General features: G+C 39.4%; 2 protein-coding genes across 4 annotated transcripts in view; one reads left to right on the top strand and one right to left on the bottom strand.

The window, feature by feature from the left end:
• The window catches only part of aldh1a2 (aldehyde dehydrogenase 1 family, member A2), a 28,782-nt gene extending 21,888 nt beyond the window's left edge, over positions 1-6,894 (bottom strand). The window contains exon 1 of the mRNA XM_031758016.2: positions 6,666-6,894. Within this exon, the coding sequence (XP_031613876.1) occupies positions 6,666-6,782 (117 nt within the window). The 5' untranslated portion in view covers positions 6,783-6,894. The remainder of the gene's footprint in view (positions 1-6,665) is intronic.
• Positions 6,895-8,473: 1,579 nt separating this feature from the next.
• aqp9b (aquaporin 9b) lies at positions 8,474-23,897 on the top strand. 3 transcript variants are annotated; one of them, XM_039610841.1, is made up of 6 exons: positions 8,474-8,505; positions 11,531-11,657; positions 15,499-15,636; positions 15,857-15,975; positions 17,095-17,312; positions 21,899-23,897. In XM_039610841.1, exons 2-6 carry the CDS (start codon positions 11,558-11,560, stop codon positions 22,059-22,061), a joined length of 738 nt encoding a protein of 245 aa, XP_039466775.1. In that variant the 5' UTR covers positions 8,474-8,505; positions 11,531-11,557; the 3' UTR covers positions 22,062-23,897. The 3 variants fall into 3 exon arrangements, with proteins under 3 accessions (XP_039466775.1, XP_031613877.1, XP_039466771.1); XM_031758017.2 differs by lacking the exon at positions 8,474-8,505 and adding an exon at positions 10,295-10,810; XM_039610837.1 differs by lacking the exon at positions 8,474-8,505 and adding an exon at positions 10,698-11,445.
• Positions 23,898-24,218: the final 321 nt, after the last annotated feature.

Below are 24,218 nucleotides of genomic sequence, written 5' to 3'. Positions count from 1 at the left end.
TCCTCCGTATCATTCCCACGGCTCACTGGCTCATAATGTGGACTCTGCATCTGATTACCTCGCATTCACGTGTTTAAGGTGTTCAGTATCTTCATGTACCACTTCACAAGGTAAAAAAATACAGTACACGATCATTTTCCTATCATTCCTTTGCACCACTTACCCCCAAACCGTCCCCCACACACAGGCCTGAGTAACTTCTCCCTCTACCAGCCTGGTATTCTCAGGCGCCTACCATCAGAGGCCACCTTTAATCTGCTGCTCATTAAGAGCACTTCATAAAATTGTCAGTAACAATAAGGAGCAGAGGGCCAGCTACAAAAACAAAAAGTCCTGTAGAGCACTGAATTAGTTTTTAAATTTATAGGGGCCACTGAAGTGGGGCGCCCTAAATCAGAGGAGCCCCCTGACAGCCTCAACAGTCCGAGCAAGAATGCAGACCATGGGTAGCTTTATGCATGGCGTAACCCCTCTCACAAGATGCTGCTAAAGGAGAACGGATGAAGCACGACAACAGTGGAGCAGGCCCCACCTAAATCACGGCCAGAAAAGGACAACTGTCAGACGCCGTTTGGCTCAGCCCTCTCGCTGGGCTCGGACTGGTGTTAGACTTTTGTCTCGTTCCATTGAGAGACTTGATTAAGATGACAGGCCGGAGTCGTAAATCAACTCTCAAGGTTTCTTAAAATTGCTTTTAGGATCATTTGGACGAGGGGCAAAGAACGCAAGGATGAAAAAGCAAGTGCAAGGGTTCACATTTTCAAATGACTAATTGTGTTTTCTTTCCCATTCCCTGCGGGGTCGTTACTATCACTTCACATGATAGGTTCATGTTTATGAAAGTCTGCGCTGCCATTCAGGGCCTAAAATCCCGAAAGTGCACGCAAGATGAAAGAAAATAATTAATATGGATACAAATAATCCCAGGTTTTATTTACTCTATATTTCATTTTAAACTAGAGGTATGAAAAACTCTTTAAAGATCTAGTTCTGCAGCTTTTTATACGAATGTGAGAGAGGATTAAAACTGAGTCCAATATGTGTTGCTTGAATAATAACGAGGAGGCCTGATGTGGATGAGTAAGCCTATAGGTCAGGGCTTTCTGCATGGGTCACAGGGCAGCTGCAAACATTTAGCAAATCTCTTGCTTTTCTATAAAAACCGCCGGTCCCATCGTCCGGTACGAGCCTGCGAAGGATGGGGATCACAAAAAGATGAGGCACGATATAAACAATTTTCTGCAATTACAAAAAAAATAACAACAAATAAATAAAAGTTAAAATCAGGATTTGTTCATGTTACACAAATTTTAAAATGTGAACATTACTGGCTTTCTTTTTCTTCTTTTTTTTTACGTTAATAAAAACTTTGTGCGGTATTTGTGTCGATTCATTTTTTCGGAGTGAACTGTAATGGGAAGTATGAAATGCCAAAATACTTCCTGCAGCCAACAAAACATCTGTTTGGCTCTTTGCTTCTTCTCACAGCTCAGATGCTGAAAGAATATGTAAGGCTACTCAGTTCTCGTCGGTTGGACGGAGGGGGCGGGGGGGGGTTTAGGGGTGTGTGTGTGTGTGCGTGTGTGTGTGAAGGTTTACATACGTGTGTGTTTACACACAACACGCCAAGATTCCACAGCCAGATGAATCCTACGGGCACCTGCAACACTCGTCTGCGCAGGAAGTTTCATATCCTCCCCTATCACAGGACCTCTATTTCCTTTCTGGTTTTGGATGGCGTTCAAAAGTCTTATAATTACTACTGTTACAAGTGAGTGGAGAGCATGTGAAAGTGGAGACCAGCTGGTGTTTTCTTTTTTCTTTTTTTCTCCTACTCCTCTCCACATGTCTGACACCGTGGAGCCTTCATGTTTTTCATTCACACACCCAGAGACAATGCCACCCTGCCCTCCCGGGTTTGGCGAGGGCGGCCTCATTGTCACTGCCTGGCGAACGCCTTTGTCTCGTCAATTTGAGCAGGCAACTGATAAAGGCTGTTCGTCCTGACAACGACGTTAAGCAAGAAACAAGCTTAACACAACGCACACCTTTCTAATAACATCCCCAGAACTGATGCTGGTGCCAGTGTGACAACGTTTCTGGGCAGATTTATTCGGCCAGCAATGAATCCCAACGCTAACGCTCAATTTTTATCAGACTCAATATGAATATTATTTACTGCAAAAACCTAGAAGAGCTTAATCTGCAGTCCTAATGAAAGACAGAGCAAAATAAAACAAAGAAAAAAACACGTGCAGCTTAATTTTCATGAATCAACAATAAAACTGACCTCTCCTCTCACTCATGGTGTTTTTTCTACCATTTGAGGTTTGATGGGTTTCCTGTGTACTTAACCACTCTTTATATTTCAGGTCAAGGGAGGTTTTAAAGAACGTTTTAACATAGTTTCACTCATGGGATCACTGGACAAGGAGGAAGTAATTTATAAAGAAATGTCATGCTTTTTTTCCACGGACAAATAAACATCTAGAAAAGCTGTCTCTGCTGTGTCGTGTTGTGCTCGCCGGCGAAAAAGAGCCCATTCCAACAGATTTATGAAGCCAAGTGTTTTTCATAATGACACCGTAAGGATTTACACGTTTTCTTGTCAGGAGGGCCGCAGACTGAAGGTATGGGAAGTTAACAGGGTAACCTCGCTGTCACTGCTCTTCCTTAAAAAGTGATTAAGAGACAGGGGACATGATGTTGACGTGTCTGCTAAGATGATAATTTACACTCGCTGCACAAGTAGGCATTTCACACCAATGGACACATTAATGGCGGTGCACACTTACCCTGTCACAATCAAAGAGATGTGTTTTAGAGAGTACGCAGCCATGTGTGTGCGAACGAGGAGATTGTGAAAGCAAAGGCACAAAAAGGAGGGAGGGGATCTTGCTGTGCTCGTTGTGATAAATCATTTAGTTGCACAGTATCCACTAACTTTGCCTCTGTTTGATCTTGATCGCGGTAAGATGGTGGTTTTGAAGTGAAAAACCCCAGAACTGCAGGTCAGACTCTGGCAAGGCAGGGCCACTAACCCACACAGTGAGGCAGGGTCATAATTTACACCCCGGTGGACAGCACCTAGCATCGGGGAGCCCCAAGCCTCCATCTGTACTATCTCAATCAGTGACAGATTGATGGAGTCTCTTATTCAACCACACTGAGTGGATGTCTGTGCATAGACTGCTTTACAAATTCATGGGTCTTCATCAGAGGGGCTCTGCACAGGTTCCTATGGTGAAAGTGCACTAATGCCACCACGAGTAAAGCAACAAAGAAAATTTATAACTTGATTAGATTAAGAGATCTGTAACTCAGACGGTGAACAAGGCCACTGAATCTGGTCCTTGTCAGTTCTTCAGATGCGTTCTCACTTTATTTGTGCTATGAACACAAATACAAACATGTGCATTTTTATCAGGAGCTTAATATTAACATTTGTGGGGCATTCTTGTAGTTTCTAATCTCTAATAAAGTCTTTATAATATCAGAAAGACACGACATGTGCAAATGTTTAAGAATAATTAAATAAAAATGTTGTAAAATACCTCTAATTTCTTCTCTTCTCACCACACGTAAAAATATTTTATAGACTCTTCATTCACAGCAGAAGAAACAAAGCTGGGCCTTTCTTGTTAAATTTGTCCCACCGAGTGTCTGTTTTAACAAGTCATTATCACTCGACAGTGTGAAAAACCGCAACAAAGCCACAAGTATCACCTGCTACAAAGAGCAGGGATACTTTCTCCTTAATTATTTATCAGTCTTTCTCCTCTCCACTTCTGGCACAAGTGGAAAATGTCAATAAATAGCCATCAACGTCCTCTAAATTTATGGCTTCCGTTGTGGTAATATCAAGCTTTAAACTCTTTCTGTCTTGTAACCCAGCTGTTGGATCCTTTTAATAATAGAAATGTGGGGGTAGAGGATGGGAGGGGGTATGCTTTCTTTTCAAGGTTTTAGAGTATTTATTAAAACTACAAAGTCTCCTGAAGGTATTAAAAAACTAAAAATGCCACTTTAATATGATTTGCATCCAAGCAGGAAGATATCTTGATACGATCACACAATTTCACTGTGAGTGGTTCGTGACTTGAAAAGGACAAGGGGCAAACCTCAGCTGAACTAGCCCTTTTGTTTTAATCAAATGCTCCCCTGTTATAGATCTGTTGAAGCACGATAATGGATCAGCCATATCTCTGCTTCCGGAGTCATCTGATCTTTGCATTGCAAAGCAAAGAAAAGTCACTGCGATCAAAGTTTGATTAAAGTTTTTGAATTCTCATTAAGTTGGAAAAAGTTTCAGATGCCTTTATGTTGCAGAAAATGTGTTTAAAAATCATATCTGAGGAAAAAGGACTATCAGTGAACAATGTGGGCTGATTCCTTTGCAGTCAGCAGGGAGGAGAGCAGGAACAGGGTGTGAGGAGAGTCCACGCCAGGGGTGCCCATAAATCAGGGCCCTTCTGCCCCCTATGTCCACCAAACCATCAGGGACTGGATGATCCAAATTCCTGGGGGTTAATTCACCAAGTCGCTTCCTAAATTTCCTCCTGTACACTGTTGTTTCCACTCCTTTAACTAACATTCTGCACTGAGAGGGAATGAAAAGCTTTTAGCAAGACAACACACACTATTGTCTTTACAGGGCAGCAGCAGTGTGCCCTTTGCACTTAAAACACTGAGGTATGTGTTAACGCAGAGCAATTATAAAAGCAAATGAACTTCCACCACACTATCATCAGCCTGTCCTCTGCACGAGATGCCCTTTAATCTTACAATCATAAAAACACTTGTTCTGCAGCTAAAGGACCGTTTTAGTAGCGACAAAGTGCAGCAAGACACATTCAGGCTGCTCAGACTGATGATCAAACCTCAGCGACTAATACTGTGAATTTACCTAAAAGTGCAGCAACATGAGCATGAATAAAAAATAAAACTGAAAGAATGAAGATAATCCAGATATCAAACCAAATCAAAACAACTGATATCATGCCAGTTTTTCATGTGACTCATCACTTGTGGTGGGTGAAGACTCACTTTCAAAGCCCGGAGGCTTAAAGTGACATCATCCGATTAATTAATGTTTTCTTTTTTTGTTTTGTGTTTTTAAAGAGACATCTATTTACTTAAGCAGGACTAAGCAATTCACTACATCTATCTATCTATCTATCTATCTATCTATCTATCTATCTATCTATCTATCTATCTATCTATCTATCTATCTATCTATCTACCTACCTACCTACCTACCTACCTACCTATCTATCTATCTATCTATCTATCTATCTATCTATCTATCTATCTATCTATCTACCTACCTACCTACCTACCTATCTATCTATCTATCTATCTATCTATCTATCTATCTATCTATCTATCTATATATATATATATATATATATATATATATATATATATATATATATGCAAGATGCAAGTTCCAAAATTTTTGTTTGACTCATGCTCCTTTCTTCTTCCCACCCACACACACTTTTGACTGCTGAGCCATATAACCCCCCCCCAGAAAGCACCTTTTAAAAAAAGAAAAAGGAAAGAAAAATAGAAAATATATTTTAAATACATTTTAATTCTAAACTACTTCCTCACTAAACGTGTTGTTCTTAGAGAAAAGAAACGGAAACATTTGCCTGACCTGAGTGTGCTGCCATCACTGATGTCATTAGTAGAAAAATGCTTAAAGATCAGGTAGAAACTATTTTTGGTTGCGTTTTTTTTTTCTTTTTAGCTGATGCCTAATATGACCCTGGGTTGTAATAATAACAGTAAATTGACTCAGTGAATATCATGAGAACACATACGAAGGAAAACAAAAATAGACTAAATAAAAACCAGAGTAAGTCTCCCAGTATCATTATTTTATACCCCTTTAAAGTATATTTTATAAATTGTTTTCCCACGCTGTAACCTGAAATGTGGTTGGCCTGTGATATTAGGGATAATGTATTCCAGATGGAATAAATATAAAAACTACATTAAAACGGCGGAAAAAATTGGCCACGTGACTCAGTGTTGTAAAAGTTTAGCATGTGGTGCACTTCTTAAAACACGGTCAAACTATGACACGCCCTTTGTTAATACGTTGTTGGCGTCTACTTAAAATCATAGCTGTTGTGCAGCATGCGCGCTTTTAACTGGCGCAAACTACAAGCAAAACTAGGCCAATTAACCACGTTTAATTTTTGTTTTAAGAACAAAAAAGCTGAACTGTGTTAGGAAACCAGTTGTGTTTCAAAACGCACAAAGCGATGGGCCTATCACGAGAACACAACAATCTAAAAATATTAATCAAACGTGTTTTATCAGCCACACGCTCGTCACCGCTTCAGTGTGTCGCGCACGGGTTGTTTAAGATTTAATGACCATCTCTGAGCGCGTGCGAGCGGAAAAACAATCTAATTAAAAGTTGCAGCGCGCCAGGTTTAAAGCTCTAAAGTTCTGCTGGATCATTTTTCATCACCTCTAGTCTGCTTTCAGCCACACGCTCTGACACTGAAGCTCCAGCTGCTGACTCACAAACTCGCTTTACTTCTAAAGATTTCCAAGTTTAGGTTTGAGATCTGCGCGTACAGGCTGTAAATCGTTACGCGTAAAGTAAACTCTGCTCGGTCGGCGGCGGTTTGTGGAGAGACACAGACCTTGGTATACTTGATCTCCGGGTTGGGCACCGGTGAGGGCATCAGCTGGAGCGATGCCATGAGAGCAGCGGGGTCGCTCTTCACCTCTCCCGGGATCTCGATCTTACTGGAAGTCATCGCGGCCGTCTCTGCGCTCGTCTTGCCTGCCTGCGCCTCTCTGGGTTTTTTCAGCACAGTTCTGATTGGGATTTTGGATTCCTTCCTGGGTTTATAGCCAGGTGTCAGCAGCGGTTCATTTTCATTGGGTAAAGGAAAGGGCTGTCCTTTTGAAAAATAAATTCAAGCATTTACATAAAGCCATGCGTGTTAAGGAGGAGGAACACATCCACCCCACCCACCTCACACTCCCGGTGCACTCAGTTTCCAGTGTTCTCACTCACCAACAGCTGACGCTTTTCTACACTAATTCATCCTGTTACATGCACATATAGACCACGCTCATACTCGAGAAAGTTTGAAATGGATTGTTATGATAGTCACAAGTGTAGTATTACTCAATGGTAATAACAATTCAGCATATAAAAGCTATGCCAAGTTTATATAGTTAATATAAATGGGCCTTTCAGGGAAACAGAGAGTTACTAAAGCGTAATAGCCAGCATATTTGTTTGGTAAACCAGTCTCGCCACAGGGTCCATTAGTTTCTGGAGCTTATCGCTTGCTCCTTCTGCGCAGACGGAGTTTGCCCTGTTGTCTTGCAGTTGTAAATGTGCAAATATCCGTCTTTCTGAGCCCTTTGAGCCCCTTGCTTCGGCTCAGATTAAATGTTAACTCTGTCTCTCGGATCCCACAGTCAACAAAACAACTCCTCATACATAAAGCACACCATAACCTCACACTTACACCGTCATTAACCTTTTCCTAAGTGACATAAAAGTGTCGCACAACTTTTCGCCTCACAGTCACCATGTAGTCCTATTTGCCTAACACAACCTCCCCACGGCCTGAGATGTCATGCAAATGCGCACTGGAGGAATTGTTCCTGCGTGCGGGGGTGTTGTTGGCACAGATTTGTCCTGTAGGTGATAATTCCTTCCAGCGCCTCCTTTAAAACCGGCCAATATACATCCTCCAATTAGCCGCAAGAGGCCCTATCTGGGAAAGCTAAAGGATTTAAAGCAAATCCACGCGTATTAACACATCCACAACAAATAGACCGTCATACTTAAATGTGACGTCACTCACTCAGCAGTTTGTGGGTGAATGAGGTGCTTATTTACGATTATCTGCTCATTAAGTTTGGTGGAAATGTAAAGAAACGATGTGGGGGGAGAAAAGTGTATCTAGCAGGGCTTACTGAAGAGGCGTCACGTAAAGCACGCGAATTTCAGATTTCATAACGCGGGCCTCTTGACAGCACAAAGGAGTTTCAGACAGATGTAGGTCCATAATTTGCAAATCCCCGCAGGATGCTTTTTCTCCATCAGCACATCACTCTTTTTCTCACAGCATGGGCGACACTCTCCAAGTGTCTGTTTCACATCAAAGAGGACGGCTCTGAAACTGTGACATTGATTAATGGAGTCAAAACATCCCATTCTCAGCCTGTCGTCTCACCTTTTCACAGAGCGCAGTGAACGGAAGATAAGGCATACCGGGGAGACGGTGTGACAAACGTGTAGCCGCCACTTCAAATGTTTTCATGGAGCTCCCTCTGTTGGGCGGAGAGAGCCTCGGACTCTGCAGGGTCACACACGTTTACATGAGCCTGAATATTTGGCGAGAGCGACTCGATAAGCTGAAGTGATGGTAACACGAAACGATAACAAATGGAGGTATGACCGATAGCCCACGATGAGTGCAAGGAGCGCAAACCCTCCTGAAGGAAGGCTGAAGGAAGGTGAGTGGGAAAGCATTTCAGAGAGAAAACAGAGGTGAGTTTCTACTAAAATGAACCCAGCATCACTCCTAGTTTCCCCCCCCCAAACGAATTACAGAGAGCAAATAAGCGAATAATGGTTGGTGCCGAAGACCTCTGAAAGTTACGAAATATATATATTTGTTATTTTATTCACAAAATCAACCAAAATTTCTTATGGAGTCAATTTTTTCCATACGTGAGATTAAAAATGTAAAAAACCAAGCGTAATGATACTGATGGAAATGCGCATTAAATCAAGAAATGAGGCTGAAGAATGCCCAAGATAATCTGTTCAACCCTTTACCGAGGTTAACTTCTTATTCGCGGTAGATTAAACATATTTTTTAATATTCTAATTTTTAAACTATTCTGTTTTATTTGGTTATTTGTTGGCGCACACATTTGTAAATACCTTAGCTCTAACTCCCCCTGTGCATTAGTTCGTCTACTTTGCGTAAATAATTTGATTTTTATGATTTAAACCGAGACAAAGCTGCTTGTTATTTAAAGGTGGTTTAACATATGCTGATTTAAGGCGGCTGCTAGAGCAGCAAATAGAGAAGCCTGTAATTCCTATCACGTTCTGTTAAAGTACACACACATCATCTTTTTTTTAAATGTAACTTCAGACCCGAAAGTCTTTCAAAAAAATAAAACTGGTTTGTTTGGGCTTTTTTTTTTTTTTTTAAATTTAACCTCTGAACGCCCAATAGAAAAATCTGTTTTATAGGTTTATATTTATATGTACTATAATTAAATCCCTCCGCCAGAGCTCATTAAAATAAGAGATTTTTTTTTAGAACTGTTGCAGCTTTGAAATTGTATGGGTGTAAAATCAAATATGTGTGCTTTTAGATCACATTTCCTATGGAACTTAAGTATAAAATGTTATGTTATTTGAGGAGCAAATTTAGTATTTTTTTCCTTTTGCATATTTCAATATAAAACTTTAAAGTTCTCTGCACATAAGATGAGTTGCTTAGTACAGCCTATACATGCAGTAGAAATCTTTATTTAAGCTGCAAAATGCCGTAACTGGCTCAGAATCTTTGTGCCAAAATTCATAATTTGCGTCACTGAATATTGCCACCAATGATATTAGAGAACTTTTTCAAAATCAGAGCGAAGCTACAAGTGACTTTTGATAATTTCTTAAAAGTGGTCCGACATGTTTTCACTGACACTGGATGTGCTGCGGTTCTAAATCTCTAAGAGGATAGATAACTGGCCGCTGTTGCGTGTTTAATTCCGATGCTGAGCACATGGTTTAACTTGTAATTTGCAAAGCAAAAGAGCGCTAACGTGTGAGGGGAAATCAACTGGCCTGCGATGATCACGTAACACATACATTATTTAGCAAAACAAGGGGAAAATATAAAGAAAAAATACCCAGCACCGAACAAAACACGCAGACCTTCAGTACCCAAAAACGTGTGGTATAGAAACAAAGCATTGGCCTATGTGCATATAGTAACAAAACGCTGCTGGGAATCTCATCATGTCACTCATTTTTCCAGAAATTCTCACGGACCTTGCACTTAATGCATCCCTTTGCAGCGTAACTTGGGAATAACTGGCTTGCATGTTGCAGCCATCGTCTGCACGCCCGTGCATCGTTGTGCTGACCTCCTCTCGCCGTGGCTATTGCCTAAAGCTGTTTATAGCTTTAGGCAATAGCCACTTGTAGAGCGACAAGTTTGTTTTACAATCCACATTCTCGCGTGACTTACACCTGCAGGATCGACAGATTTCGTGGTGACTTGCACAATAAAATAACCCCAGCATATTTTGTGCTGTAAAACTAGCCCATTACAATTTAGTAACTGTTCAGGTGGTAGGCAGGTGATGTCACATTGGCTTAGCTGTGTTAAAAAAATGTGCGCTGGTGCTCTTGGTGTTGTGCACAGGAAGCATTTCATTTTTTGTTTTTGCAACTTCAAGTGAGATTTGAAAATTGAGTGAAAGCAGCTGAAAAAAACTGTAGGAAGTAGAAGTAGACCTCTTGTGGTCACCAAGGGAAACGGATTGAGAAAGCTTAACATCGCTGTCAGCCTGCGCGGTCCGAGCGCACCGAGTGGGAGGCGACAACCTACACCGCCAGTGTTTCACGGAGACTCCATCAGAGCTGTTAGCTGTTTGTTGTGTCACAAGGAAGACATCAAGAAGGAAGCCGCAGGGAAAAATGGAAAACGAATACAGGAGGAAGATGAAAGAAAAACTTGGCCTGAGGCGAGACATCTTTAAGGAGTTCCTGGCGGAGTTTCTGGGGATATTTTTCCTGATAGTGAGTACCTCCCTCTGCACCTGTCATCCAGCTTAAATAGACGCTTTAAAGCTGCGAGCCAGCAGCCTATGCTAATAAGGTGTCAAACCGGGTCTCCAGGGACTGTAACTGCTGTCTGTCATGAGTCTATTAACAGACTGTATATCTTGAAAATAACAGACTTTGTCTTTCATGTGCTCAGCTTTGATTTGCTGCTGACAGACTGTAAAAAATCACAACAAAATGTGTCTGATTTAGGGAATGTTTATCTTTAGACAGGCGAAGGCATCCCTCTCTACAAATTTTGAAAATTTGCAAATATGTTATTTCATCATAATCCTTATGTCACATGGGGAAAAAAGATAAACATGGAATTAAATTATAGCAAGAATAAGAAATGTGTTTATTTCCCGCCCTGGTGTTTTCATTCATTCAAACAGTGGCCTGCTTTACAGTTATGTTCTTCTATCCACCTGTCCACCCCGAGCTCCACCTGTCACCTCCAAAGCCTGTGACACAGCGTCAACAGCAGCCTTTTTTATTTGCCTTTAAATCAACCACACCCTTTACCTAATTAAGTGGGGGACTCATTATTGTTTCCAGCTACAAATTGTACAAATTGCTGCAGATGGTGGACAAGAGGGCTAGTATTAATGGTGGGTATAATTGGACTAATTAAATTAAACACAGTGAGCCTCTCTGCCTCTGCTGTTTATGTTTCTGTTCTTGTTTGTGTTCCAGCTCTTTGGATGCGGTTCGGTAGCCCAGATGGTCCTGAGCAGAGCAGGTCCTGGTGACATACTGAGCGTCCACATTGGTTTCACTCTTGGAGTCATGATGGCCGTCTATATTGCAGGGGGAGTGTCAGGTAAAAGTTCCCCTCTTTTAATGATGCCCCCCCCCCCCCCCTTTTTTAAACAAGTTACAATTTGAATATCAAATTTTTAGCAGATGAATTGATTGTTTTGGTCGCTCAAATGTTAAAAAACAGCCAAAAATACTGAGTTTAAAGTCTTAGTACCAAAGAAAAGGACACATTCCCACAATAGAGACACATAATTGTGTAATAATGTAATAATGTGTTTTGGTTCTACCTGCAGGCACATGATAAAGCGCTAGTTTCAATTTGTTGTCACATTGTTTTTCCTCACTAATTCAGTTGTTTTCGTATATAAAAATCTTTCAGTTACTTAATAATTTACCCTGGAAAAAAAAACTAGGCTGGTAATGAAGGTCACACTGCTCCAGATTACTTTTCTCTGTGTTTCCATCCATCCATACATCCATCCATTTGCTTCCGCTTATCCTTTTAAGGGTCGTGGGGGGCGCTGGAGCCTATCCCAGCTGTCACAGGACGAGAGGCGGTATAGGTCTTAACATAAAGTTTATATTTTTATGATCCTTATGACACTAAATTACTGCCATTATTTAATTATCCTCTCTAATGGGCTACATGTCTGTTTAATAGTAGTCTGAATGGTCTAAGTCTGGAAATTTTGCCCCAATGGGACTTTATCGGGTGCATTCCTTGAGGATTAAGCAGACCCTGCTCGGCTCTGCCAGCAATGACAGGGATAGAAGGGGATAGTTGTTAAATGTCACGGTGCTTCTCATAGGCTGTCTGAGCCAAAGTGAGCGTCCATTAATCAGTGATTACAGTATCCAGTGTGTCAAGGGTTGCATTGTGCAGACTCCATGAGATGTATGGACATTTCATCAGTATTTGAAGGGGAAAAAGCTTCAAGGCTGAAATAAGAGATTATATAAATGCTGTGGCATCTGAAGGCTTAGTCACTGCTGAAAAGAAAAGTTTAATGTATCTGAAGTAAGGGGAAGCGGCGAGTTCAGTGGTAACATGAGCTTACCAGCACCTTTGTTTAAAAATGAATATTTGCTGTTGCATGAGGGTTACGTTTGCAATTCTTTGCAGGCTTCAGAGTTTGTTTTTGGCTTTGGAGAAGACAGAGTTTCATAAATAAAATTTGGGTTTTTAAAAAAAACAAAAAACAAACAAACATATTATAATAAGTGAATTCATTTTTAGGCATAGTCCTGGTAGATGTTTTTAATAATTCTGTTGTCTGTATAATTTAAAGAAGCACATTGGAGTGGAAAGTTTTGCAAACATATCAGTGCCTTTCTTCTCTCTCATTAATACACACACTCCACTCCACAATGCCCCCAAAAAAAAGATTTTTTTAAAATGATTATTATTTTTTAAGAATCGAAGACTGAAATATCCCATTTACGCTAAATCAAGGATGCCAAACATGCGGCCTAGGGGCCAGAATCGGCCCAGCAACGACTCCAATCCGACCAGACACAAAGCAATTTATGGATAAACTATCAAATGATTAAAAAGTTCATGTTTTTTCACTATCTGCCATAAAAACTGATTTTTTGTTTGCTTGATTTTTCTTTACAGTGACTTCACAGTTACAAAGGCAAACAAAAATCTGAAATTTTCAGTGAATTAAGAAAAACTTTATATTTCATAATTACAGGAAAGTCTGACTAATGAACAACCAGAAGTTTGTAATTTCACACACTTATCACATAGTTTTACTGGTCCGATCTGGCCCACTAAAGATCAAAATGGGTTGTATGAGGCCTGCGACATTAAAAGAATTTGACATCCCTGCTCATAATATTAATGTCATGTAGGCTGTACTTCGTTAAAGGTCTTAGTATTTGGTTAACTTTGCAAGCTCAGCACCCATAATGTGGTTGAATGGTCTTTTTCCTGCCTCTTCTTTACTTTTTTTCCTCATTTCCATTTATCTGCTTTCTACGGAAGAGGATTAGGGCCACTGGGGAAAAAAAAGTGAGGGCGTCTTTTTTTTTTCTTCCAGAATTCTGAAATTAAAATCAGAATTCTGACTTTTTCAGAATTCTCTCTCTATATACATATATATATATATATAAGGGTAAAACTCACTTGAATCCTTTTTAAGATCACAGGAAGACATGGAAAGATGTAGCGGGGGCTGATCATTTTCCAGGTGCAATGTTTTCTTGCGAGTCTCACGACTCAGCAGCTATCTTTAAACACCTCCAGACACTTTTTGGGGCACTTATTTTGTTGAGATCTCATTAAAATTCATTTCAGTGGTCACACTGGAACAAAAACTACACGTAATCAAATTTTATTAAAAAAAAATAAATGAATAAAGGCTTGCTGACTTTGCTCCAAATGCATGTTTTAAAAATAATTTAGAGTTAATTTTCCCATAAATATCAACACTAAACATTACTGAGTGCAAAATGTCAGTGCGACAGATAATTACTTCTTCTTTTTTGCTGTTAGGGATGATTACTGTGAGCACTGAGACTCATGGTTCAGTTTTACTTGAGCGACATGATTAATAAGAGGAGTTTTAAAGCTTCAGAAGAGTGGCTGAAAAACTTGAGGACAGCAAGGTTAATATATGAAGAGCTTTTGCTGCATGACTGAGCCATTCAGCCCTGGGGTCCACGGCTCAGTGGGAATCTTCTGTCCAACGACATCTCTGAAGATGATCATAGGTATTGGACTAATGAGCTTTACTGGGGCATGGGTCTCTGGAGAGGAGGGGAGTCAGGTGTGGCAAGCCTGGCTTTCTAGGCTCCCCTGGCAGGGCGGCTCCATAGGAGAAGAAAACACAATTGTTTTCACTTTGTAGTCTGAGATTTTAGATGACAGTGTACGGTAAGTGTGACACATCATGGTCACTCTAATGACCCGCAGCCTACGTGTGCCTTAAGCAGATTCAGGCAGATTATGTCAGATGCAATTCAGACAGGCAGGTCTGGCTGGTTGTCGTGGTCTGTGTTTGTGAACAGGATGGGGAGATTAACAATGGGCGCATGGCCGATACCCCCAGTGGTGTTACCACATCTAGGTCAAAGCCAAGATCCCAGAGTGTTAAATAAATGACCCCACACTGCCATCACAGCCCAATAACAATTGGCTGGAATGTGTTCAAACACGCCTCTTCAGGACAATGCAGAAGAAAAAGTATTGACTCTGAAGGCACACAAACCCGGTGCCCTTTGTTTGAAAATATCCTGAAGATTGTTAGCAGAGGGTTTGATCACAAGCATGAAATGATCAGACAGGACGTCACCAAGTGTTTTAATCCACTGCACACTGGTTTCACCTCATCTGGTAAGACATAAGAGACTTTTAAATGCCTGGCCAAATCCTCGTCCTCGGTCTCAGATGTTTGACATCTGATTTAGAGCTTAAATGATTAGTCAATTAATTTGTCAATCAACATTTGATAATTATCGTTTAAAGGGTAACTCCATCAATTTCACACATCTAAGTTTGTTTGCAGGTCTAGGGGAATATTTCATGATGTGGGGGAGGGGGGAAAGGCCTGATGTAGCTTAACAAGGAAGAAGACTATGGAGCAAAGAAGTTAATGACATCTGTAGCCATGCTGCATCTTCTTTGATTATTTTTTTAAAACCAGCCTTACGGTGAGTCTAGGTGTAATATAAGAGTCTCATATGCTCAATGCAAAGTATTCAGAGTGATAAACTGAGTGTTTGAGGTTATAGGGCTTTGAGAACTGTGTGGCCATCATTCATCATAGAAAACAGGTCTTAATTTTTGCCAAAGCTTTTTTTGTGTCATAAAATCATTGTTGATTACTATTGTTTCTCATCTTCGGCTTGTATATGCTGTGATGTTATGTTCTTAATGCATTTGTGCATTGTTCCAGGAGCCCACGTGAACCCGGCAGTCTCTCTGGCCATGCTGATCCTGGGGAAGCTGCCTCTAAAGAAGTTCCCCATATACGTGGCAGCACAGTTCCTGGGGGCTTTTGCTGGATCATGTGCCGTCTATGGATTGTATTATGGTGGGTGTAAATTTCGCCAGTACCAAAAAGCAGGATTTTTCTGAGGAAACCCCGAATAACCATCCAATAATAACAATAATCACAAACCAGATGTACATGTTAAAGAGCCAAAACAATGATGCTTCTCAGTATTATAGTTGATACTGTTTTGATGCCTGACTTATTTTTTAAATATTAGATGAGCTTCATGGTAGTAATTTTGTAAACATTTCTTTTGCAGATGCTTTGATGGACTTTACCAAAGGAGAATTTATTGTTACAGGTGAAAATGCCACAGCCACCATATTTGCAAGTTATCCTGCAAAACATCTGTCTGTCCTAAACGGGCTTGGTGATCAGGTGGGCCTTTAGACCTGTCACTTATATTTTGTAATTTAGATCTTAATGACTTTCACACTCCTTTGCATATTTTTTTTCAGTTTATCACAGTATATTGTAGATATATAGATGTAGCAGTGCCTTGAGTTTGGGACTACTTGCATACACAAGTAAGAACAGAAAGCAAATATATTTTCAAATCATGTGTGTTTATGAAACCTACCGTAATACACTGAGCTTCAGATATATAGTTGAGGTAAAAGAGCTTGGCCAGACTTACCCTTTTAGTAAAAGCATAACATTTGATAGACCTTTACAAGCTATATGAACTGCCGGATAAGCCTAAAAAAACAAAACAAAACATGTTTTTGAATCAATTTGAATTATAACCTTATAAAATATTATTTTCTTTTATATTAAATTAATAATCCAACAAAGCAAAAATTATATATAAGACATTTTACTATAATACACCAAACGTTTTTGTCCGAAGGTACATTTCAGGCCGCTGAAGGTTCTTATCTATATCAGATATGACATCATCATCATCATCATGTTGCCAAGCAACCCCCGAGCAAATTATCCAGGCCTGTAACGCTGTATAAAAAATTTCACAGCAGTTATGTTCATTTAGTTTAAAACTTGAATACTATCATATATCATGATGCCATCATGTTGCCTGGCAACCACCTAACAATGGCATTTATGTAGTAGAGGAGAACCTCATCATTGCAGTGCGCCCAACAAAAGACATGACATGATTAAGGCTAATCTGGAGTAAAAAACAAGACCCACCAACCCTACCTATTACTTTTATACATGAGATACAGTATGTCAGTTTGCCAACAGTACAAACACTACTGTAATATGGGTATGAAAAAGTATAATAATATTTCCAAATAAACTGACATGTTCAGTTTTAGAGATGTTTTAACAATAAGTGTGTCATAATATGCTTATATTGTTGATAACCATGATATTTAATAAACTAACATCAAATAATATTCCTGTTATTATCTCATTATGGAATATTTTTAATGTACAGTAAAGTCCTTTAAATCAAGCACAGCAGCAGCTGCAGCAGCAACTATAGCAACATGTTTAGGGTTATGCTAACTGCCTTATTTTTTATTGTTTAAGGTAATTGCAACCGCTGCACTGGTCATATGCATCCTGGCTATCACTGACAGGAAGAATATTGGCGCTCCAAAGGGCATGGAGCCTCTGTGCATTGGCCTGATCATCGCGGCCATTGGAGTGTCCATGAATCTGAACTGTGGCTATCCAATCAACCCGGCTCGAGACCTCGGCCCCCGTGTCTTCACGGCTTTGGCCGGATGGGGCATGGAAGTTTTCAGGTAACTTAACTGTCTAATATGTAAACAAAAGGTGGTTGTTATCGACTGTTCAGTACATTTTATTGAGACTTTGGGAAAAATTTAATTTATTGAGTTTCTGTTCTTATTGCACATGATGAGTAGCGTTTGCACCATCTTCACTCCTGTGACAACTGAATTAATATTTCAATGAGAGCAAGGAGCGGAGGGCAATCCCATGCAGATAGATATAAAATATTCAGCGCTTTGTTACTGAAATGAAACAACTAGATGTTCCTTGGTTTTATTCCTTTTTACCTTCAGCTGGTCCTGTTTTGTGTTTTTCCACAAAAAGGTTTTAATCAGATTTGGAAGATCACAAAAAGGGTTATTTTGTCTACACATGTACACACTGGGGTGTGTACGTATCTCAGTGTGCAGTACTCAATACTTACCTTACCTTATCTTATCTTATCTTACTAAATTAATGGCACTTTTTGGGGTATTTTTAATCACTAGTAACAGTTGCTATAAAAGATGAAAACTTACTGTCACATGTGCATTCATGTAAGTCCATCTGTCCATTGTCTATACAGTAGTTCTTAAAGTGGGGTTCTTTGATTAATCTCCACTAACTTAAAAATATATTTAACACCCCTTATAAAAAACAAATACATCATTTTGAACCCGATTCCCTTATGCTATCTGTGAGCCAAAGGAAATTCTGACAAGTTGTGAAATATTATTTCAAAGTTGCTACGAAAGCGTTCAATTAATCATCACCACGAAAACGGCTACTCGGCAAACTGTTGGCTATCCTCTGGGAAGATAACGTCACTGGCAGGATGGAAACATTTTTGAAGCTGTAGCACGATTATGTTGATTTATATGTTGAATTTGGCTTTATTGACAGCAACGACATGTGATCTGTCTTCAGTTTTAAGCAAGCCAAGCTAAAGCACCATCTAACAATCCAACACCCTAATAATCCAAGCAAATCCTTCAAGATCCTAAAAGATCTGTATATAAAATAAAGAATGAAGAAAAAATAATCAAGGAGCAAAACGTTGCAAATGTAATCAGCCTGATCGTTCAAGGAGGTTACACATCCATTCTCTAAGCAAGTGACAAAATGCCACATTTATGGAAAACCTGAGGAATGGAGAAAATCAGATAAAGGAGTCACATCAGCAACCTCTGTGCTTAGCACAGACAACATTTCACTTCATACTTCCCTGATTTTAAAACTAAAGTTTGGGTCTCTTTTTGCTCGAGTTGCAACAAACTCGTGGATTTATCCTGAAATACCAGCAGGTGTCTCACGCAGTATTTAGGCCAACTTGTTAAGTGTCCTGAACTCTCAGACCATGACAACTTTGCTCCCACTCCCTCTTACCCATGTGAGTCAGTCCTGACTCAGTGAAGACTTACTGAGGAGCTCAGGACACGTTTCCATGTGCAAAATGATATTAAACTCAGCTGTAACTGTCAGGTGCATCCCACTGGTTTCAGGCGGGGTGTTATCAGTGCGATTAGAAAGAAAGAGAAAAGTTGTGCTGTAATTCTTTTTATATGTAAATATTTGAACAAAGAATTTTTAACAACAGTGGAGTGTCCTGTAAAATTTCTCTCCTCCCTCTAAGAAGTGATTTCAAGGCTCATGAAGGTTGCACACAGAGCTACCCACATTTGACAGGGTCCACACTTGTGACATAAAGACACAGAAAAACAACAGGCAATTTAGAGTTAACAGAAACCCTAACAGTTTAGAGATACCTGCAGAATCCAGGTGTTGCGACATATTTCTGTGAAATGTTTTGTTTCTTGGAACCAAAAATTATCTGGAAATTTGGGAAATTGAGACAGTTTTTTGGCTCTGATTTGCATTTAGCACCCTTCAGACCACATAAATATTTATGCGGATTCCTAAATTAACCACTTACTAATTTTTATATATGAATAAGTATCCTCTTCGAAAGATCTAGAAGTACTTACCACTCCAAACTACAACCACCATCAAAATGATGCTGTGTCATCAAAGTGTACCTTTCATATTTTTCCAGTATGTTGCAAACATACGTGGGTTCAGTGTGTATCCATGTCTCACTTTCACTTTGGACTTTGACTGGAGTGCAAACAGAGCTGTCTGGCTACATGTAAATTACCTGAATGCTTTCTAACAGTGAACTTTGCGTCAGCTGTCTGACCAACTATTCACAAGTCTGTAATGTCTGTAGTGAAAATGTTGGACAGAGACCCCAAGCAGTAGTATCACTGAACAGACTATCCTTTACACCTCTTCTTATCTGAAGTATTAGAATCTTGTAGAACTTCACTTTCAGGAGCTGATCTCATCAATTGCTGGCAAATTTACAGTGCTGGGCTTTTTAACTAACTCCTGTAGGATTCAAGCTTTCAGATAATTCCAGGTCATGTTTAGTTGGCAACATAACACAGTTTCATAGTACAGTTTGCCTCAATACAAAGTGTTTGTATTGTCTCTCTCTGGTTTGATCAGTACTGTTTGTTTGTGGCTTTGCCCTCAGTGTCTGATCATCACTGGCTCTGCCCTGATCCAGTCTCTTTAACCCCTGGACCTGAAAGTGTCTGAGCACAAACTAAGACCCAGGTGCTCTCTGAATAATATAGGGCATATAAATGCAGACCTGGGTTATTTTTTTTCAACAAGCCTGAGAAATATAAATGTTCTGATGTTCTCTGTTCCTGCACTACAGCTGTAAATATCTCATGTGTAGCAATGTTTCTATACTAATGGGTAGAAATGCACTTAGAAGGTTCATATCATTGTGGTAAATCTTATTAAAAATGCAACAAAACAAAAGAAAAAATGGAAGTCGGGCTGAGGATTTCTTGACATTCCGTTTCTTTTCCCGCTCACTGTTTGCATTTGATGGTGTCAATGTGACCCACTGAGTGTCTGTCTCCCAGCCTGATCATCTTAGCCGTGGCCATAGATTAAAGTCTATAATCCGGGTGCCTCTCTCCTCAAGTCTACTTCCTGAATGTCTGCTGGACCTTGTTTACTTTCAGGTCTGCTCTTTTAATTGAAGCCCTTTCACCTATTGCTACATTAACCCACAAGACTCTAACTTCCTCTTCTAAGTAAAAGAGTCTTTGTGAGGGGAGCCAGAGTGAAAATGAGGACACAAGCAGCAGGTCCAACAAACAGAGCTTCTTAGTCTTTAGTGTAATCTGGGATAACTTGTCTCCGGTAGGAGGATGCTAACATAAACAAAGAGACTAGTGAAGCAGTTCACAATATGTCTTTTAACCCTACTATAATTAATTAATAAAAGTGGAGGTCATACAAAAGAAAAATATAATAATACAACATTAATTGTGCTGCATTTGTGCCATGTTTGCAGTCTTTTATTTTTATTATTTTTTTATAGCATTTAAAAAAACATCCAAGTTGCAATTTTGATTTGAAAACATAGCTAGCACATCTATCTTTCTGAGGCATTATGACTATAACCTTCATTCCCATCTGATCCAGCTGGGTTTGGGTTTTTTTAACTCAAAATGTAAAAAAAAAAACCCCCAAAAATACCTTTGGGGGTTTATCCATGTGTCAGTGTGAGATGCACAAACACAAGAGACTCATCAACCAAAGGCAAATAATAAACACCATCTATGTCTGAAATAAAGACAATCCTAGCAGCTAGTTATAGCATAATTGCTTATCTTAGCAGAGCAGTATCATCCATGAAGCTGCTGTGATGTGCACAGATTAATCGGCCACAATATCACCAATAAAGCTGCAAATCCTTAGATCAATAAAATGGGATAAAACATGTTACCTACTGAGCATTAAAGGTGGTGGAAGGTAGGTTTAATTATCTTAGGACAGAGACCGGCTCATCAGGTTTCAGCCACAGACTGTATGTAAAAGATGGACAGGGCTTCCACAACATAACTTATGATTTTGCGAAGTCCCATTTTGAGCCATTTTGAGATGAGACAATGAGGGGTGTGTCTGACTTTGAAGCCATACGCTTATTTGCTGCCGACTTGTTTTTGGCTCATAAGTTCTTAAGTTGCCAGCTAATCAGCATTTCCTGGATAATCCTCCTTTCTGATACTTAAAGTTATAAAACATTACAAAATGGACTCAATGCTTTATACAGTATAACCAGATTTTCCTGCTCAGTTCTAGCAAATCAACATAAAACTACTCTTTTAAACCAAAACATAAAGGAAATATTTTCATATTGTTTATAGTGGTTTTTAAAATCCTGACAAGACATTTCCGTCAGCTGTCTGTCTTACTGATTATCCCGTTTATTAGAGTATAATTAAAAATATTAGAATTTCACTCTTGTTAGTGATTCCTCGGCATGAATCTAATATCGGCCTCTCCCTGCATGGTAAACTTTTTACTTCATGATCCTAGTTTTTTTTGTTTGTTTATTTAGGACTGTGCAATAAACAAACAAGTCACTGGTTTTTGTTTACTTGTCAAAGTACCTTCAGAGCCACTGAGAAACACTTTCCAAGGTTAAATTGAGGCAAAGATGAATTATTTTAAATCCTTAATAAGACCAGATACTTGTTTGGGGCTGCGTTTTTGTGACATCATAATCTCTGTGTATGTCCCCTGCCTGCAGAGCTGGAGGCTGCTGGTGGTGGATTCCTGTGGTAGGGCCCATGGTGGGTGGCGCAGTTGGAGCAGGTGTTTACCTTATCTTCATTGAGCTGCACCACCCTGAACCTGAAAAACAAGAGGAGAACAATGTCCAGGACAAATATGAGATCGTAACTATGACTTAATACAAAAAAAACAGGTGTTAGCAAGAAAACTGAAATCTATTTCCACTCTAAAAAATATCTGAGTACATTTACAGTGAATAGTTGCATGAAGCATGTACGTGAATGGAAAATTTTATAGTCATTTATTTATATACACATGAATATTTTATGAAGCCTTTAAAGTCTCTTTTTTTAAAAAGTCTATACGACTTCAGGTATCAGGGTTTATCTTCCAGGGGCTCTTTTATATATCAAATTTGACTAAAATAATATATCAACTATACAAAAAATATATTCTCTTTACTATCATAATAATATAACCTTATATAAAGCGTTTCTTCTGCATTAATCAGTAGCTATGCAGTATTTTTAATTTCCTATTTCCTAACTGGGACCATCTTATCCTGTTAGAAATATTTGCCAAGTTTCTGAACATTATTGTTTTTTTATGTGCTTCTGTCAAACAAGTGGGCATTAAATATACAGCATGTATTTGAAAACTGTTGAAAGGTAGCAATCTATGATATGTTTAGGTAGCAGCATTAATTGGTATGGTGGAGTGTCTTCTCTCTGTGTCACACCATCCTTTGTGCGCATGTAAAAATGTACGATTGCTGGATCTTGCCGTTGTGGTTTTGTTTTTTTAATGTGTATATGTAGAAAGTCGAGCCTTAAAATGACGATACTGGTATAAGTTTATATTTTCATTTATGTATGCTCACATAAACGTTTCTTTTCTGCAAAGAATGTAGCATATGTCACTGAATTCCTTCATGTTCTTTGTAGCGGTAGTGTCACTGTATCACAGGCAGTATGCAAACACTGACTGTAACTGTTTACATTAAATCCTTCTCGCAGCTAATGTGGGAAATGTGTAATAAAGGCTGAAAATTCCCTCCAAAGCACACAATCATTGAGCCTCTTGATTCAGGTTAGTTCTTGATCTTTTGAGAATATCTTATCTGCACTATTTTTGTTATTTACCCTTGATATGTATTTGTTTAAGACATGATTTGAAATGTCCAATTTTGCCCGATCTTGCAGCCTTGAAGAATCCTATTTACATCTTCATATACTCTAAAACAGGGGTGTCAAACATGAGGTCCGGGGGCCAGAATCAGCCCAGCAAGCAAAGAAAGGAGACAGGTTTCATTTTCACTAATCTGGCCTACATAAGATCAACGTGGGCTGCATGTTGCCCACCATGTATAATGAGTTTGACATGCCTCTTCTATATGTGAATCACTGCTAAGATGGGCTGAGCTCTATCTGCAGTAAAGGAAAAAAAACAGCCAGACAAAAAAAAAACCAAATAAATTAAACCAATCACATCACCTGTTTGGTCTTTATAAGGCTGTTTTTCAGCATAATGACGTTAAACACAGCCTTGAAGATTGGATCACTCAGAGCAGGCACTGCTGTCAGAAAACAGGAAGCATATAACCTCTGCTAATGTGTGGATGCTGATATTGGCTGTCAGTTGAAGAAAATAGCCGTTCTTACATAATTACTGTGCTGAGTGTCATTTTACAGCAACACGGTGGTTTGGCGATATGAAAGCACTCAAAGCACTTAAAAGTTGTTTGTTTTGTGTTGTGAAACAGGAAATAATGATGTTTGGCTGTGCACCGTGCATGAACTGGTCCATTAAACTCTCCACAGTTAACTGTATGTATTCAACTGTTCATTAGTCAAATTACTTATATTTCATTTTTTATTTTTCTAATACTTCTATGTTTGAGCTGTTTGAAGTCACATTTTGATGCATTTATCTGTAATATGTCTTCTCTCTTTTCTTTCTTCTTCAGCACATGTCACTGTATCTTAATATGAAGTAAACTGATAAGCATTTAAAATGTATCACTGATTGGGGGGGGGGGGGTAACAACATCTGATTGGGTAATATATCGTGGAGCATAAATGATGACACGTCCCCAAATCATTTGCTATGAAAATGTGTTTTTTGGATTTGCTTGCTATTAAAATAAATAAACAGAATAGATACATTTTAATTGAGTGAAGGAGAAACTCTAAGTGCATCGCAGCCTAGGAGGATTCAGGGTCACCTGATCCTGCCCTAACAATAAGCTTCATCAAAAAGGAAAGTTTTAAGCCTAATCCTAAGAAGTAGAGAGTGTCTTTCTCCCGAAACCAAACTGGAAACTGCTTCCAGAGAAG

This window comes from Oreochromis aureus, linkage group 1, assembly GCF_013358895.1.
Source record: "Oreochromis aureus strain Israel breed Guangdong linkage group 1, ZZ_aureus, whole genome shotgun sequence".
In the NCBI taxonomy this organism is placed as follows: Eukaryota; Metazoa; Chordata; class Actinopteri; order Cichliformes; family Cichlidae; genus Oreochromis; species Oreochromis aureus.
Note: the sequence above shows the minus strand (reverse complement) of the source record. Positions and strands in the feature narration are given on the sequence as shown.